The following is a 17,712-nucleotide window of genomic DNA, read 5'->3' on the forward strand; positions in this document are numbered from 1 at the left end:
CTAATGCCCAAAACCCTACTCATTTGAAGAAGATGTAGCCAAGGCAAGGAGAATAATATTGGAGGGAGTACACGACCACATTATCACCAATATCCATGGGAAAGAAACTCCTTATCTAATGTGGCAAGCACCGACAGATCTGTTCCAGAATAGTAGTGAGCACATGAAGCTAGCGCTTGAGGATAAACTTTGAAATATCAAGATGTAGAAGAATGACACTATTCCGCAGTACCTAAACAAGTTCACACAAGTTTGTGGCGAGCTTGTAAGAGTTGGTGTCACTGTGTTTCATATGATGATTTAGTAAGCCTAGCCCTTGTGGGCCTTCCCAGTAGTATATTTATTCTTTGTATAATTATTATTAATAACAATAATTTAAAATAAAATTTATAATTGAGTTATTTTTTCTGTTTTTTCTAATTTTAACAATGTGAAACTTAGCATATTTTAATGTTTTCATATTTCAATGTATATTATAAATTGATGCTTGTTTATGTTTATTAGTCATTTAATTTATATTTCTACATTAATCTATTTTTTTATTAATAAAAATCTTTGAAAATATACTTAAAAAAATGAAAAAAAATAAAAAAATATCAAAAAAATAAATAAAAAGAAAGACAAGATGTTGAAGGAAGATTACTAAACTATATGAAGAAGAAAATTACTGATGATAAACAATTACATTTTGCATTTTATCTATGCAACTTTTAGACTAAAAAACCATGAAAAGTATCACAAATCTAACAATTTATACTAACCAATTTAAAAATTATTAAAAAATAAAATATTCATTTTTTTCAAAATATCATAATATTGAATTAAGAAAGTTAAGTTCACTACTTAACACTGAATTTGAAAATATTCAATTTAATATTATTTTTCAAAATTAACATAAACATATAAAAAAAAAGAACCTTGCAAAAGTATATTTATGTTACCAAGTTTAAAATATAACAATTTATATTAGCAAATTTATATATATATATTCCACAATCAACATTAACATTTATTTAAAATGTGTGATAACATATTAAATAGAAATAAAAAAACAAGCTGCGCAGATGTGATTTTTATTGGGCATCTTTTAAACTGAATCACGAAAGTCAAATTGATTGATTACAATTGAATCGGAAACCAAGTCCAAGTCCAATTCCAGAGCTAAAACAATGGGTATAAATATGTGATTTTTCAGTTTATGGCCGCAAAAGAGAGCAAGAATCGAACATTGGGGGTTTTTTCAACCAATCTATTCTTCCAATGTCAGAGTTCAATTTATTGGAGCAAAAACCATGAATTGAAAATCAGGCCAGCACACAGGCTGGTTACTTTCTCATCATCACAGCTTTAATTGACAGTTACACACAAACAGCTGCCCCCTGACTACTTGACATTACAATATAGTTTCACTATTTGTACATGGTTATTCATCCACCCATGAGACTGGCCTACGGATGCTGTGAGACTGGCCTACCCTGAATCAGTTCAGTGCTTGCCTAGGTGGATGCTGGATGCTGTGAGACTGGCCTACCCTGAATCAGTTCAGTATTCAGTGCTTGCCTAGGCGGTTCTTGCAATTTAACTTCTTGAACTGTAAGTTGCTTCTTGGCTGCAAAACAAAAAATCACTACATTAATTACCAAGTTATTGAGTCAATATTCACTTCATAATCTAATAATAATAAAAGTCATAAAATAAAAATAAAAGAATGCTAACCATTTTCCGCTTGTTCAGGGACTCTTTAGGCAGGTCTTGCAATTCAATTGCTTGAACTCTACGTTGCTTCTTGGCTGCAACAAAAACATCACTACATTAGCTACCAAGTTTATGACTCAATATCCACTTCACAATCTACTAATAATAATGTTTATGACTCAATATCCACTTCACAATCTACTAATAATAATATTTCAGGAACAAATATCAAAATAAAAATGGAAGAATGCAAGAACCATTTTCTGCTTGTTGATATCCGTCTTGAAGTCTTTTTCTTGTTGCTTCAAGCTTCACTTTAAGAGATGCATCATTGAGATCAGGTTTTGATTTCTGCTGCACAAATACAAAAATAAACTCAAGTTTAAAAACGAATGGATCCAAAAGAACAAAAATAAATTCAAGGTTAAAAACAAATGGATCCAAAAGAACAAATAGATCCCAAAAATACAAAGAACGTTTTGTGGATAGTGGATTTAACTTTACAGATCAGTCTATTTTCGCTCACATTTTGGAGAGAAAAAGAGTGAGGCTTGTTCAAATCGGGGTGTTGTTGCACATCGTCAGGATACCCTCTCTGTTCAGAGCTTATTGGAGGTCTCCCAGAACTGGCAATTATACTGCTGGGCTTGCTCATCTTATGGCCCTGGCAAGTCTGAATTCGAATTTGAGCATTTGTTTTAAAATTAGAATTACCCCTCTCTTTGTTTGGGTTTTTCTGACGAGTACTATCCCCTGTCAGCTTACTCGATTGCTCTATTTTATTGGGTCGTTCCACTGTATGTTGATTTTCAGCAATTTTATTAATCTTTTCAGCAGCAAGAGGGTCTGCATCGTTTACGGAAAAGAAATGCCATCAATGGTCACAATCCATAGAATATAATAACAAAATAAGTAATAGACCAATTCCTCCAAGGAAAAAAAACATCATTTCTTTAGGTAGGCACAAGATAGAATAGATTATGGCGCAATATGAAATCCAACAACAACAACAGAAAATATATTACAAGGCAATTAAGAGGCATGAATAACTTACTCCCATCATCATCTAACCCATTGAAGACCTTTATTTTCAATCACAATATACAACCAGCACAAAAAAAGTCATTCACAACAAGTTCATAATGATCGATCATCGAAATTAATAGAACTGCACATTAATTTCCTACAAAAACAGTGATATATATATAATACTTTCCATGTTCAAGTTTGGTCTCTTCTTCTTCAATGTGTTTGAAACTGAAATATCATTTGTTAAATTATATCTCACTGTTCAATGTTGCTTCATGACCACATGATATCTCAATGTCAAGCCCATTTAGGAAGAGACCAAACCCTAAACATATATTTGAAGAAGAGTACCTGAGATGTCAAGCCCATTTAGGAAGAGACCAAACCCTAAACATATATTTGAAGAAGAGTACCTGAGATATTTTTGTGGAAGTCATTTGGTTTGCAAAGGCCCACTCATCAAGTGGGGCTGAAGGGAGTCCATTTCGGATATCATTCAAATTTGTAGGTGAAACAGAGTCTAGTGAGGTATTACCAGCTGCTACAAGCAAAATGATGCATACATGTATATGAGAAAAACATTAAAAACAGAAGCTCCAGTAGTAAATTGCTCGGGCAGAATAAGATAGCTGAGCTACAACAACATTACCGGTGGTACTCTTGACCCATTCTTCGACAAGGTCTTTCCAGCCACTGCAGTACACCATACCTAAGCAGTTAGCACGTTTAAGCCTCTAAGTTAAGCCTCTAAGTTCGGTAAAATTAATAAACGCTCTATATAAATCACTTGTATTATTATCTGAAATTAATAAACGCTTCCAACATTGAAGGTCCACCAGAGGGGTTTTTGCAGGTTAAAATACCTGATAAGCCTCTTCACCATTGACTTAATTTCCTTTGAATTGTGTTTGCGCAGCCGATTAACTTGTCTCCCAATCCCAGTGTCCTGGCCATAGAATTGCGCAACACGTTGATTATTGAACACCAAACTAAATTAACATAAGAGACTAGGGAATTCGTTGATTATTGAACACCAAACTCAATTTACATAAGAGACTAGGGAATTCCCTACGTTTAATTCTTCCATGGAAAACGACTAAAAAAGCATACCCTACGTTTAATTCTTCCATGAAAAACGACTAAAAAAGCATACCTCTAGGTTCTTCACTGTGAGTTGCATCAATTCCAGTCTTCTCAAGCACTCATACAGCTGAGCAACGGACTGCAACACATGAAATGATAAGTGAATACATTGCTTTTTGCCAGCAATTTACAAGACTTTAGGTGGCAGTTAAAATCTACTGTCAGAGATCACTATGATCAGCGGCTTAGAAATCGCCAGAAGCATTTTTAACAAGTTTTCTTAAAAAATAAATTCCAACTGTTTTGAAGCCAGGGGGAGCCTTTTTTTTAAATAAATTCCAACTGTTTTGAAGCAGGGGAGAGGGTTTAAGAATAAATTTAAAGTTCTAGTTCCCTTAATAAAACTAGAAAGGATCTAAAAAAAATATCATAATTTAAAGCTTTGCAAACGTGGTGGAGAATAAACTTAGAACTGGGAGTGGATGAAAACCTCTAGGTTGGTTAATAAAACTATTGCTATAATTGCTTGCAACAGTACTTGATTAATAAAATAATAAAATTTACTACCTCCTCATCTCCAGGATTTGCTGCAAGAATGTCTTTGATCCTGAACACCTCGCCAATTAGGTCTTCTTGGGATTCTTCTTCAATTTCCTTGGTGACCCGGGCTTCATAGCTGTAACTGCTACACCTGTTACCATCTGCCTCACCAGTACTGTCGCTGTTTTCCTCCTCCTCCTTGTAATGGACTTGGACTTGGACTTTATCATGGTGGTCGTCAATAATAATTTTATCATCCTCGTCATCGTTAATAATAATTTCATGGGATTCAGCCAACCTAACGCTGTCACAACACCTAGCCGATGCATACAGTGTCTCTGCAATTCTATCTCCCTTACTGCCAAATTCTTGCATCTTCATCTGTTTCTGCATCTTCATTAATGTCGTAATCGCTTAAATGTTATTACCTTCTGTCAATCAATCAAGAACCTGCAACTAATTGTATCGCACTTTTAAGCAGCTCACGTACACAAATTTGCATGAGAAATTGATAGATATATTTAGAAATCGAAGTGTGAGACAAATTGATCGTAACTCTCAGACAACATTTCTCAACTCAAGTCAAATCAAATCAAATCAAACGGGAACTTCAGACAATATTTCTCAACTCAAGTCAAATCAAATCAAACGGGAACTTCAAATGACACAACTTGGATCATGGAGGTTTATATTTTGTATAAATATAAATATGTGTATATATTCAAGTATTGGAAATTTTAATTCTTTTATTTTGTTTATAACACAATTTGAATCTTTATAATAATTTTTATAAATTTATTATTTTGAGTTCAATTTATAAAAAATATGGAGAAATTAAAAAAAAATAAAAAAATACACATTTTTATAAAAATATTGAAAAATATAAAATTGAGAGTAAAATTGTTATATTTAAACATCAATAAATAAATAAAATTTCATTCACTCAATTTAAATGCAAATTTCAAATTATTTAAAAAGTTATATTTGGAAATCAACAAATAAATAATATTTTATTCACTTAACTTAAATGGAAATGGAAATTTCAAATTATTCAAAACATTATATTTAAAAATCAACAAATAAACAAAGTTTCCTTTCATTTATTCAGTAATAAAAATTCCAAATTAAATAAAATTCATTTACTTGGATAATTTAGTACAAATTGTTATATTTCATTCACTAAACCTGAGTGGACATTTCAAATCACCCAACCCTCATACCAAAATTCAAAGCTCACTCAACAAAACTATATTGGAATAAACTGCAAACCATAATGCTTAATATTAGATTAAAATAAGAAAATTTATTAAATATTTATATTTATGTAAATATTTGTAGAAATAAAAATATATGGCAAGATATTAAATATAATTTAAAAATTTTATGACCAACCTAAGGCTAAGCTAACTGGTTACCGTCTCATCCTTCGGAGGCCATGGTTGGCCACAACTGATGCATGCCTACATTAGCTACAGAGCTGGGATATGACAATCAAGAGTGGGCATATGTCCAAGAAATGTGTCCTATACCCTCCTGCTCAACCGTCCCTATAACATGACTTACCTTTATGGTTGGAGGAGGAGAAAGAATATGAGCTTTATTTTGTTGAACAATATACTTTGGAAGCCATCATAGGAGGAGGACAACGAGATGAGGATGATTTAATTAAACACCTGCTCCAAAGTCCAACTCCCAGTCTATTACCCCTAGAAGAAGGAGTAAAAGAAACACTGAGCAGTTATCCATTTGACTTATGCTTGGCCGATTCCAACCCAATTCGAGTCAAAACAATCAAATTTGTGCTAGAGATAACCTTGAAGATTAATCCATCTCTCTCTTCTTTAGAGGAGGAACAACTATGCAACTTGTTGAAAGAGAACCTAGAATCCTTTGCTTTGAACTACAAGGAAATGAAGGGAGTACACCGTCGGTGTGTACTCACCACATATACATCAGGGAAGGCTGCATGCCATTCAGGAAACCCCAAAGGAGAATGAATCTTGCCCTCAAAGACATAGTCAAGGAAGAACTGCAGAAACTATTAGATGTAGGGTTCATTTACCTTATCTCCGACAGTGAGTGGGTCTCTCCTTTGGCGTTAGTGCCCAAGAAGCATGGGAAGTGGAGGATTTGTGTTGATTATAGGGAGCTGAAAAAAGCCACCAAGAAGGATCATTTTCCCTTACCCTTCATTGATCAAGTGTTAGATGGCCTGGAAGGGAAGAAATTCTTTTATTTCCTAGATGGATTCAATGGGTACAACCAGATCCAAATCTACCCAGAATACCAGGATAAGACCACTTTCACCTATCCTTGGGGTACGTTTGCTTATATGTCCTTCCTTTTAGCCTGTGCAATGCTCCTGCCACCTTCCAGAGAGAAGTCCTCAGTATTTTTGTTGAATTAGTTCATGACGATGTGGAGATCTAGATGGATGATTTTAAGCCTTATGGTTGTGATTTCCAAGAGGCCCTAACTAACTTAGGTAAAGTATTACGAAAATGCATTGAGATGAACTTGTCCCTCAGTCCAGAAAAATGTGAATTCCTCATGACTGAAGGGACCGTGCTAAGGTCACTCAATATCTCAGAGAGGACTACAGGTGGACCCAAACAAATTAGCAATCATCCAAAGGGTTCCACAAGCACAAAAGAAAAGAGATGTTAGGAGTTTTGTAGGGCTAGCTGGATTTTACAAAAGATTCATCAAGATAGCCTCTCCTTTGTTTGGATTATTGGCCAAAGATTCTAAATTTATATGGTCAAAGAGCTGTCAAGAGGCCTTGTACATTTTAAAGGATAAAGTAACCACTGCACCAATCCTTAGAGGCCCAAACTGGGCCCTCCCATTTCACATACATGTTGATGCCTCACATAAAGCCATATGAGCAGGTAGAAGAGAAATTGCCTTATGCCATCTACTTTACCAGTAAAAACCTGTCCAAGGCTGAACTAAATTATACCGTGACAAAAAAAGAACTCCTGGCTATTGTGCATTCATTGAACAAGTTTAGGCATTACATTACAAGCTATCAGACATTTGTGCATACTGATCATGTTGCAAGTAAATATTTAATGAAAAAACTAGATGTAAACACTAGAATCATAAGATGGTTACTTTTATTGTAGTAGTTTGATTTAACTACTATTGATAAGCCTAGTAAAGAAAATGTTGTTGCTAACTTTCTGTCTAGAGTGAATCTGCCTGCAGGTGAAGAAGGAATGGGGGATGATCAATTCCCAGATGAGCACTTGTTTTCTATTTCAGTGCTCTCCCCATGGTTTACCGGTATAGAAAACTACCTGGGGTCAACACAGTTCCCACAAAATTTGCCCTGCATAGAGAGAAAAGCAAGATAATTAAGAAAAGTGCCCCCTTCACCTGGATTGGGGGCAATCTGTTCAAACTCGGCCCAAATCAAATCTTGAGAAGATGTATAAGGGGAGAGGATGTCTTTGACATCCTTCTAACCTATCATGATCGGCTCTGTGGAGGTCACTTTGCAGCAAAAAGGACAACATTCAAGGTGTTGCAAGTAGATTATTACTAGCCTACTCTTCATCAGGATGTGAAGAAATATGTTAGTTAGTGTGATCAGTGCTAGAGGATGGGAAAGCAAACTCCAAGGGATGAAATGCCCCTACAGACTCAAGTGACTTTTGGGCCATTTGACAAGTGGGGCATTCACTTCATTGGGCCTATCAACCCTCCTTCCAAGCAAAAACAACACAACATTGTGTGCACTGATTATCTAACTAAGTGGGAAGAAACCAAAGCAATCAAGGCAACAATAGAAGAAAAGGTGGCTAAGTTTCTAAGGGAGAACATATTCTACAAATTTGGGTACCCTAGAGAATTAGTCATAGGCCAAGGCAACCAATTCACCTCTAACATGATAGAAGAACTGCTCAAGCATCACAAGATCAAACATAGGACCTCCACTCCTTATCATCCACAAAATAATGACGTAATCGCTTAAATGTTATTACCTTCTGTCAATCAATCAAGCACCTAGACAAATTTAAGCAGCTCACGTAGACAAATTTGCATTCACGCTATCAAATTTGCATTGATGAGATATTTATAAGAGACGCATGAGAAATTGATAGATATATCTAGAAATGGAAGTGTGAGACAAATTGATCGTAACTCTCAGACAACATTTCTCAACTGAAGTCAAATCATCATAACTCTCAGACAACATTTCTCAACTCAAGTCAAATCAAATCCAACGGGAAGTTCAAATGACACAACTTGGGCTCATGCAGGTTTATATTCTGTATAAATATAAATATGTGTATATATTCAATATAAAAATGACACAACTTGGGCTCATGCAGGTTTATATTCTGTATAAATATAAATATGTGTATATATTCAATATAATTTATGAAAGTATTGGAAATTTTAATTCCTTTATTTGTCTATAACACAATTTTATTTGAATCTTTATAATAATTTTTAGAAATTTATTTTGATGTCAATTTATAAAAAATATTGAGAAATCAAGTGTGACACAAATTCATTAATAATAATGATAACTCACCTCAACGGAGACAACGTCATTTCAAATGGGAACCTCAAATCACACCACTCGGCTCATGCAGTCTGACTCTCTAAAGTAATTGGACTTGCGTAATTCTATATTTATATTTAAAAATCAATAATTAAATTCTTATATTGATATTTAGAAATCAACATTTTATTTACTCAACTGAAATTTAAATGGTAATTTTTAAATTACTCAATCAGACTAAGCTAGAAGAGATACATTTGAATAAATTGGCAAAACACAAGGTTTAATATTTAATTAAAAAAAAAAGAAAATAAATAAATTTTATTATAAATATTGATATATTTGTCATATTCCTAGATTATTGTAAATATTTTATTTACCCCAATTAAAAAAAAAGAAGAAACAAATTAAAGGATGATGATTATTGCCTGTTGAATAATTTTATTTTTATTTTTTTCTTTCTTCAGTATATATTATATTAATATATTTGCATCCAAAATTAATATCAAACAAAATTAGAAAAAAACTCTGAAATTAGTATATTTAAAAATTATAACTCTGGAAAAATATTTCATCACTCCACTTAACTCAAATTTCATTACACAACATTTTATTCACTTAACTCAAACTTAAACTTGCATTTCTAGGAAAGCCCCAACCAAATTAAATGTTGACCAAATCACAATGTTTAATATTTAACTGAAAGAAATTTAAAATAATAAAACTGATTAGAAATATTTATATTTATATTTAGGTAAATATTTGTATAAATACAAATATATCTGAAAATATTAAATATAATTAAAAATAAATAAAAAAAGTTATCAGTTAGATGATTAAAAAAAAGAAAATTTTTTAAAAATTTTATAATCATTATTGCAAATTTATCTGGATTTAAATTTATAAAAAAATTTGCAGTTGTCTGTAACGCTACTTTTTGAAAGCCTTTCCGGCCGGTTTTTCCGGTCGAAATCCGGCAGGAATTTATTGGAATCGCAAGTTTGATAGCTAGTTTCTGCACAATGAAAGCGTCCCAGGGGTTTTCGAGGGTGCTGAATCCAAATATGCAGTTAAAAAACCATTTTAACTGCAAGAAATCAAGATTTAACCTCAATTTCTTCCGCTGGATTCCGTCACCGGAATCTCCAAAAAGTCGCATTATAGACAACTCCAAAAAATTTAGAGAAGCCAAAATTTTAAAAATATACATATTTTTATGTTTAGAAAATTATAACTCTTACAAAACATTTATATCACTCCAATCAAAGCAAATGGACATTTCAAATGACACAAAGCTGGCTCATTTAATAAGTGTAAAATTGTTATAATTAGAAATCAATAAATAAATAATATTTCATTCACTCAACTTAAATGAGAATTTCAGATTAAGCAAAATGTTATATTTAGAAATCAATAAATAAACATTTCATTCACTCAACTTTAATTTAAATGGAGATTTCAAATTAACCAAAACCTTATATTTAGAAATCACCAAATATACAACATTTTATTCACTAACTTAAATTTAAATGAGAATTTCAAATTTAAAATACCTAGATTTTAATAAACCCACAAATCACAATTTTAGTACTTAATCAAAAGAAAATTAAAATAATGAAAATTAATTATAAATATATATAATTACGTAGATATTTCAATAAATATAAATATATGTGAAGATATTAATATATTTTTAAAAATGTTAGATAATCCAAAAATAAAATATTATCATAGGTTATAAAGTTAGAATAAAATAATTATTAATTTAATATTTTAAATTAATAATTATTCATCTAGAATATTTAACTATTAAATGTAGACATTTAGAATTAGAATATTGTTGTAAAAAGATATGACTCTACAAATATGTCGTATCTTATGCATTAATTTAGGAGAATTGTTCGTAAGTTGTTTAAATAGCTTTTATTGTAAATGGACATTTGTTATTTTATAAGTGATCCATAATTAGAGGTAGTTAGGACATTGAGCTTATAAATAGCTCATCGCAAGAGTGTTTTGTTGTTCGGGTGTAAACTCTTGCAAAATTCCAGATGTAATTTATTTTCTTATTAATAAAATTACGTGTCTGAGGACACTTTTGCATTATTGTGGAAAACTTTCTCGACTTTGTTTTCCATAAACGCAAGCTTCACTTTTGGCATTTTCCTTTTTGAAAGTTGGAAGTCTCTTAACCATCCCTTGTTTTTGCAACTGAGAAAGACTTTCAAAATTTAAATGTCTATATCTTACATGCCACAATCTTATAGGTGAAATTCCTGTAGTCACTACCCCTGCAAAGTCAGAATGCCTTGGAATAACTGTCCCTTTCATCCTTAACAATTTTCCATCTTCATAACCCGTCATCACAGTTTTCAAGCTTTGTTTTACTGAATTAATCTTAACTAAACCATCTTCCATAATTACCTGATGTCGTGCTTCTCGAATCGTAATTAAAGATAACAAATTCTTCTTAAACGTTGGTACATACCATACATTTGAAATCATTTTTTCTCCAATGCCACAGAGAGAAACTTTAACTGCACCTTTTCCATAACGAGTGTGTTTTGTATCATCTGCGAGAAAGATGGAATTAAGTTGGCAATATTGAAAACTACAGAAGAAGTCTCGTAAAAAAGTCATGTGTTGAGTTGCTCCTGAATCCAAGATCCAAGAATCTTCATAATCACTTTTAAGATAGGAGGAAAGTTGTAATGCCGATGAAGAAGTAAAGACATAAAGAATGGCAATAGGTTATTATTGAAGAATATCGAGTAGTAATTGATAATAACACTTGTAAACTTGTTGATTGTCCTCAAAATGTTAAACCCATAGGATGCAAATAGGTTTACAGAGTTAAGTACAATCAAAATGGAGAACTTGGAAAGTATAATGCAAGACTTGTGGCTAAATGTTTTGCGTAGCAGGAAGGCATTGATTATGAGGAAATTTTTGGTCCTACAACTAAATGGAGCACCATCTGATTAACACTTGCATTGGCTGCTCAAAAAGGATGGAAAGTTCATCAAATAGATGTAAACAGTGCTTTTCTCAATAAGGATTTACAAGCAGAAATATATATGACACAACCACCAGGTTTTGAAATTGAAGGGCAGGAACATAAAGTCTGCAAATTGATCAAGGCTTTATATGGGTTAAAACAAGCTCCCCGAGCTTGGCATGCAAAAATGGATGAATACCTTAGGAAAGTTGGTTTTCAACGAAGTGAATCTGATGATACTTTGTATGTGTGACAACAGAGTCAATATATGGTGATTATTGTTATGTATGTAGATGATTTGATCATTACTGGAAACAATCATGATCATATTGCACAAGAGAAAATGGAGTTACATGCAGGTTTTAAGATGACAGATTTGCGATTACTTCAGGAGTTGAGGTCTTCCAACGTCCACATCATATTTTCATTTCTCAGAGGAAGTATGCAGCAAAGGTTCTTCAATGATTTGGAATGCAGGATTGCAAGCCCGTTCTTACCCCCATGGAGCAAAAATTGAAACTTTCAAAATTTGAAGGGGAGGAAATGGTGGACAGCACTACATATAGACAGTTTATTAGCAGCCTGATTTATTTGACAAACACTTGCCCTGATCTATCTTATGCAATTAGTATTCTTTCAAGTTTTATACAAGAACCACAAGATAGCCACTGGAACGCTGCCAAAAGAGTTCTTTGATATATCCAAGGAACAAAAGATTTTGGTCTTCTTTACAAAAAGAAACTTTGTACTTGGTGGTTTTTCAGATGCCGACTTTGCTGTAAGTATTGATGATCGAGCATCAACATCAGGTTATTTAATGAGCATGGGGTCAACAGCAGTGCCTTGGAGTTGTAAGAAACAAGCTAGAGTGGCCACTTCTTCAGTAGAAGCAGAGTACATTTCAGCATGGGAAGTAGCATGTGAAATTGTTTGGTTGCGCAGAATTTTGCAGGACTTGGGCATTTCTCAGGCAAAATCTATGTCATTATTCATTGACAGCCAGTTAGCCATTAAGCTTGCCAAGAACCCAGCTTTTCATTCAAAGACAAAGCATGTGGACACCAAGTATCATCATATCAGATCTGTCATTGCCAGGGATGTCCTCAAGCCAATTTATTGTCCTTCAGAAGATTATATCTCCAACATTTTCACGAAACCTCTTAGCATAGTAAAATTTACTAAGTTCAGGGAAGAACTTGGTATTTGTTGTAGTGTATCTTTGGCTCATAGGGGGGAATGTTAGATTATCCAAAAATAAAATATTATCATAGGTTATAAAGTTAGAATAAAATAATTATTAATTTAATATTTTAAATTAATAATTATTAATCTAGAATATTTAATTATTGAATGTAGACATTTAGAATTAGAATTTTGTTGTAAAAAGATATGACTTTACAAATGTGTCATATCTTAGGCTCTAATTTAGGAGAATTGTTAGTAAGTTGTATAAATAGATTTTATTGTAAATGGACACTTGTTATTTTATAAGTGATCCAGAATTAGAGGTAGTTAGGGCATTGAGCTTATAAAGAGCTCATTGCAAGAGAGTTTTTTGTTCAGGTGTAAACTCTTGCAAAATTCCAGATGTAATTTATTTTCTTATTAATAAAATTACGTGTCTGAGGACACTTCTGCATTATTGTGGAAAACTTTCTCAACTTTGTTTTCTATAAATGCAAGCTTCACATTTGGCATTTTCCTTTTTGAATGTTGGAAGTCCCTTAACCATCCCTTGTTTTTGCAACTGAGAAAGACTTTCAAAATTTAAATGTCCATATGTTACATGCCATAATCTTATAGGTGAAATTCCTATAGCCACTTCCCCTGCAAAGTCAGAATGCCTCGGAATAATTGTCGCTTTCATCCTTAACAATTTTCCATCTTCATAACCTGTCATCATAGTTTGCAAGCTCTGTTTGACTGAATTAATCTTAACTAAGCCATTTTCCATAATTACTTGGTGTCCTACTTGTCGAATCATGACTAAAGATAACAAATTCTTCTTAAAGGTTGGTACATACCATACATTTGAAATCATTTTTTCTCCAATACCAGGGAGAGAAACTTTAACTGCACCTTTTCCATAAGGAGTATGTTTTGTATCATCTGCAAGAAAGATGGAATTAAGTTGGCAATCTTGAAAATTCCAAAAGAAGTTTCCTCGACAAGTCATGTGCTTAGTTGCTCCTGAATCCAAGATCCAAGCATATTCATAATCACTTTTAAGATAGGAGGAAAGTTGTAATACCGACGAAGAAGTAAAGACATAAAGGATGGCAACAGGTTATGACTGAAGAATATCGAGCAGTAATTGATAACAACACTTGGAAACTTGTTGATTGTCCTCAAAATGTTAAACCCATAGGATGTAAATGGGTTTATAGAGTTAAGTACAATCAAAATGGAGAACTTGAAAAGTATAATGCAAGACTTGTGGCTAAAGGTTTTGCGTAGCAGGAAGGCATTGATTATGAGGAAACTTTTGGTACTACAACTAAATGGAGCACCATCCGATTAACACTTGCATTGGATGCTTAGAAAGGATGGAAAGTTCATCAAATAGAGGTAAAAGGTGCTTTTCTCAATGAGGATTTACAGGAAGAAATATATATGACACAACCACTAGGTTTTGAAATTGAAGGGTAGGAACATAAAGTCTACAAATTGATCAAGGCTTTATATGGGTTAAAACAAGCTCCCTGAGCTTGGCATGAAAAAATGGATAAATACCTTAGGAAAGTTGGTTTTCAATGAAGAGAATCTGATGATACTTTGTATGTGCAACAATAGAGTAAATATCTGGTGATTATTGTTATGTATGTAGATGATTTGATCATTCTTGGAAATGATCAATGACCATATTGTACAAGTGAAAACAGAGTTACATGCAGGGTTTAAGATGACAGATTTGGGATTTCTTCACTACTATCTTGGAGTTGAAATCTTCTAACGTCCACATCATATTTTCATTTCTCAGAGGAAGTATGCAACACAGGTTCTTCAACGATTTGGAATGTAGGATTTTAAGCCCATTCTTACCTCCATGGAGCAAAACTTGAGTTTTTCAAAATTTGAAGGGGGGGCAATGGTGGACAACACTACTTATAGATAGTTGATTGGCAACTTGATTTATTTGAAAAACACTCACCCTGATCTATCTTATGCAGTCAATATTCTTTCACATTTTATACGGGAACCATGAGATAGCCATTGGAATGTAGCCAAAAGAGTTCTTCAATATATCCAAGGAACAAAAGATTTTGGTCTTCTTTACAAAAAGACTAAAAACTTTGTACTTGGTGGTTTTTCAAATGGAGACTTTGCTAGAAGTATTGATGATCGAGCATCAACATTAGATTATTTAATGAGCATAGGAAGCAGCATGTGAAATTGTTTGCTTGGCAGAATTTTGTAGGACTTGGGCATTTCTCATGCAGAAGCTACGTCATTATTCATTGACAGCCAATCAGCCATTAAGCTTGCCAAGAACCCATCTTTTCATTCAAATACAAAGCATGTGGAGACCAAGTATCATCATATCAGATCTTTCTTTGCCAGGGATGTCCTCAAGCCAATTTATTGTCCTTAAGAAGATCAGATCTCCGACATTTTCACGAAACCTCTTGGCATAGTAAAATTTACTAAGTTTAGAGATGAACTTGGTATTTGTTGTAATGTATCTTTGGCTCATAGGGGGAATGTTAGATGATTCAAAAATAAAATATTATCATAGGTTATAAATTTAGAATAAAATAATTATTAACTTAATATTTTAAATTAATAATTATTAATCTAGAATATTTAATTATTAAATGTAGACATTTAGAATTAGAATGTCGTTGTAAAAAGATATGACTTTACAAATCTGTCGTATCTTAGGCTCTAATTTAAGAGAATTGTTAGTAAGTTGTTTAAATAGCTTTTATTGTAAATGGACATTTGTTATTTTATAAATGATCCATAATCAGAGGTAGTTAGGACATTGAGCTTATAAATAGCTCATTGCAAGAGTGTTTTGTTGTTCGGGGTGTAAACTCTTGTAAAGTTCCAGATGTAGTTTATTTTCTTATTAATAAAATTACGTGTCTGAGCACACTTCTGCATTATTATGGAAAACTTTCTCGACTTTGTTTTCCATAAATGCAAGCTTCACATTTGGCATTTTACTTTTTGAAATTTGGAAGTCCCTTAACCATCCCTTGTTTTTGTAACTGAGAAAGACTTTCAAAATTTAAATTTCCATATCTTACATGCCATAATCTTATAGGTGAAATTCATGTAGTCACTACCCCTGCAAATTCAGAATGCCTTGGAATAACTGTCCCTTTCATCCTTAACAATTTTCCATCTTCATAACCTGTCATCACAGTTTGCAAGCTCTGTTTGACTGAATTAATCTTAACTAAGCCATCTTTCATAATTACCTAATGTCCTGCTTGTTGAATCGTGACTAAAGATAACAATTTCTTCTTAAAGGTTGGTACATACCATACATTTGAAATCATTTTTTCTCCAATGCCAGGGAGAGAAACTTTAACTGCACCTTTTCCATAAGGAGTATGTTTTGTATCATCTGCAAGAAAGATGGAATTAAGTTGGCAATCTTGAAAATTCCAAAAAAAAGTCTCGTCGACAAGTCATGTGCTGAGTTGCTCCTAAATTCAAGATCCAAGCATCTTCATAATCACTTTTAAGGTAGGAGGAAAGTTGTAATGCTGACAAAGAAGTAAAGACATAAAGAATGGCAACAAGTTATGATTGAAGAATATCGAGCAATGATTGATAACAACACTTGGAAACTTGTTGATTGTCCTCAAAATGTTAAACCCATAGGATGTAAATGGGTTTACAGAGTTAAGTACAATCAAAATGGAGAACTTGAAAAGTATAAAGCAAGACTTATGGCTAAAGGTTTTGCGCAGTAGGAAGGCGTTGATTATGAGGAAACTTTTGGTCCTACAACTAAATGGAGCACAATCTGATTAACACTTGCACTCGCTGCTCAGAAAGGATGGAAAGTTCATCAAATAGATGTAAAAACTTCCTTTCTCAATGAGGATTTACAGGAATAAGTATATATGACACAACCATCAGGTTTTGAAATTGAAGGGCAGGAACATAAAGTCTGCAAATTGATCAAGGCTTTATATGGGTTAAAACAAGCTCCCCGAGCTTGGCATGCAAAAATGGATGAATGCCTTAGGAAAGATGGTTTTCAACGAAGTGAATCTGATGATACTTTGTATGTGCGACAATAGAGTAAATATCTAGTGATTCTTGTTATGTATGTAGATGATTTGATCATTACTGGAAACGATGATGATCATATTGCACAGGTGAAAACAGAGTTACATGCAGGTTTTAAGATGACAGATTTGAGATTACTTCAAGAGTTGAGGTCTTCCAATGTCCACATCATACTTTCATTTCTCAGAGGAAGTATGCAGCAGAGGTTCTTCAATGATTTAGAATGCAAGATTGCAAGGCTGTTCTCACACCCATGGAGCAAAACTTGAAACATTCAAAATTCGAAGGGGGGGAAATGGTGGATAGCACTACTTATAGACAATTGATTGGCAACTTGATTTATTTGACAAACACTCACCCTGATCTATCTTATGCAGTCAATATTCTTTCACGTTTTATACAGGAACCACGAGATAGCCACTGGAATGCAACCAAAAGAGTTCTTTGATATATCCAAGGAACAAAAGATTTTGGTCTTCTTTACAAAAAGACTAAAAACTTTGTACTTGGTGGTTTTTCAAATGCCGACTTTGCTGTAAGTATAGATGATCGAGCATCAACATCAGGTTATTTAATGAGCATGGGGTCAACAGTAGTGCCT

The 17,712-nt window shown here is 33.1% G+C and overlaps 1 protein-coding gene across 1 annotated transcript; it reads right to left on the reverse strand.

The window, feature by feature from the left end:
• Positions 1 to 1,549: 1,549 nt before the first annotated feature.
• LOC149239204 (putative mediator of RNA polymerase II transcription subunit 26b) lies at positions 1,550 to 4,740 on the reverse strand. The gene is made up of 8 exons (XM_089369792.1): positions 4,375 to 4,740; positions 3,878 to 3,946; positions 3,588 to 3,670; positions 3,314 to 3,417; positions 2,222 to 2,541; positions 1,953 to 2,049; positions 1,717 to 1,790; positions 1,550 to 1,609 (listed from the first exon to the last, which is right to left on the reverse strand). Exons 1-8 carry the CDS (start codon positions 4,738 to 4,740, stop codon positions 1,550 to 1,552), a joined length of 1,173 nt encoding a protein of 390 aa, XP_089225918.1.
• Between the last annotated feature and the right edge of the window lie 12,972 nt (positions 4,741 to 17,712).

The sequence above is a fragment of the Pinus tabuliformis genome, chromosome 8, assembly GCF_031772625.1.
Source record: "Pinus tabuliformis cultivar Carrire ecotype Pingquan chromosome 8, CPIR1, whole genome shotgun sequence".
Lineage (NCBI taxonomy): Eukaryota > Viridiplantae > Streptophyta > Pinopsida > Pinales > Pinaceae > Pinus > Pinus tabuliformis.

Bases quoted from the DNA above. Each gene is read 5' to 3' on its own strand.
- LOC149239204 (XM_089369792.1), bottom strand. From the start codon at position 4,740: ATGCAGAAACAGATGAAGATGCAAGAATTTGGCAGTAAGGGAGATAGA. The intron at 3,671-3,877 runs GTATGCTTTTTT...TTCTATGGCCAG, and splicing joins TCACAGTGAAGAACCTAGAG to GACACTGGGATTGGGAGACA. The intron at 2,050-2,221 runs GTGAGCGAAAAT...GTATTTGTGCAG, and splicing joins ACTCTTTTTCTCTCCAAAAT to CAGAAATCAAAACCTGATCT.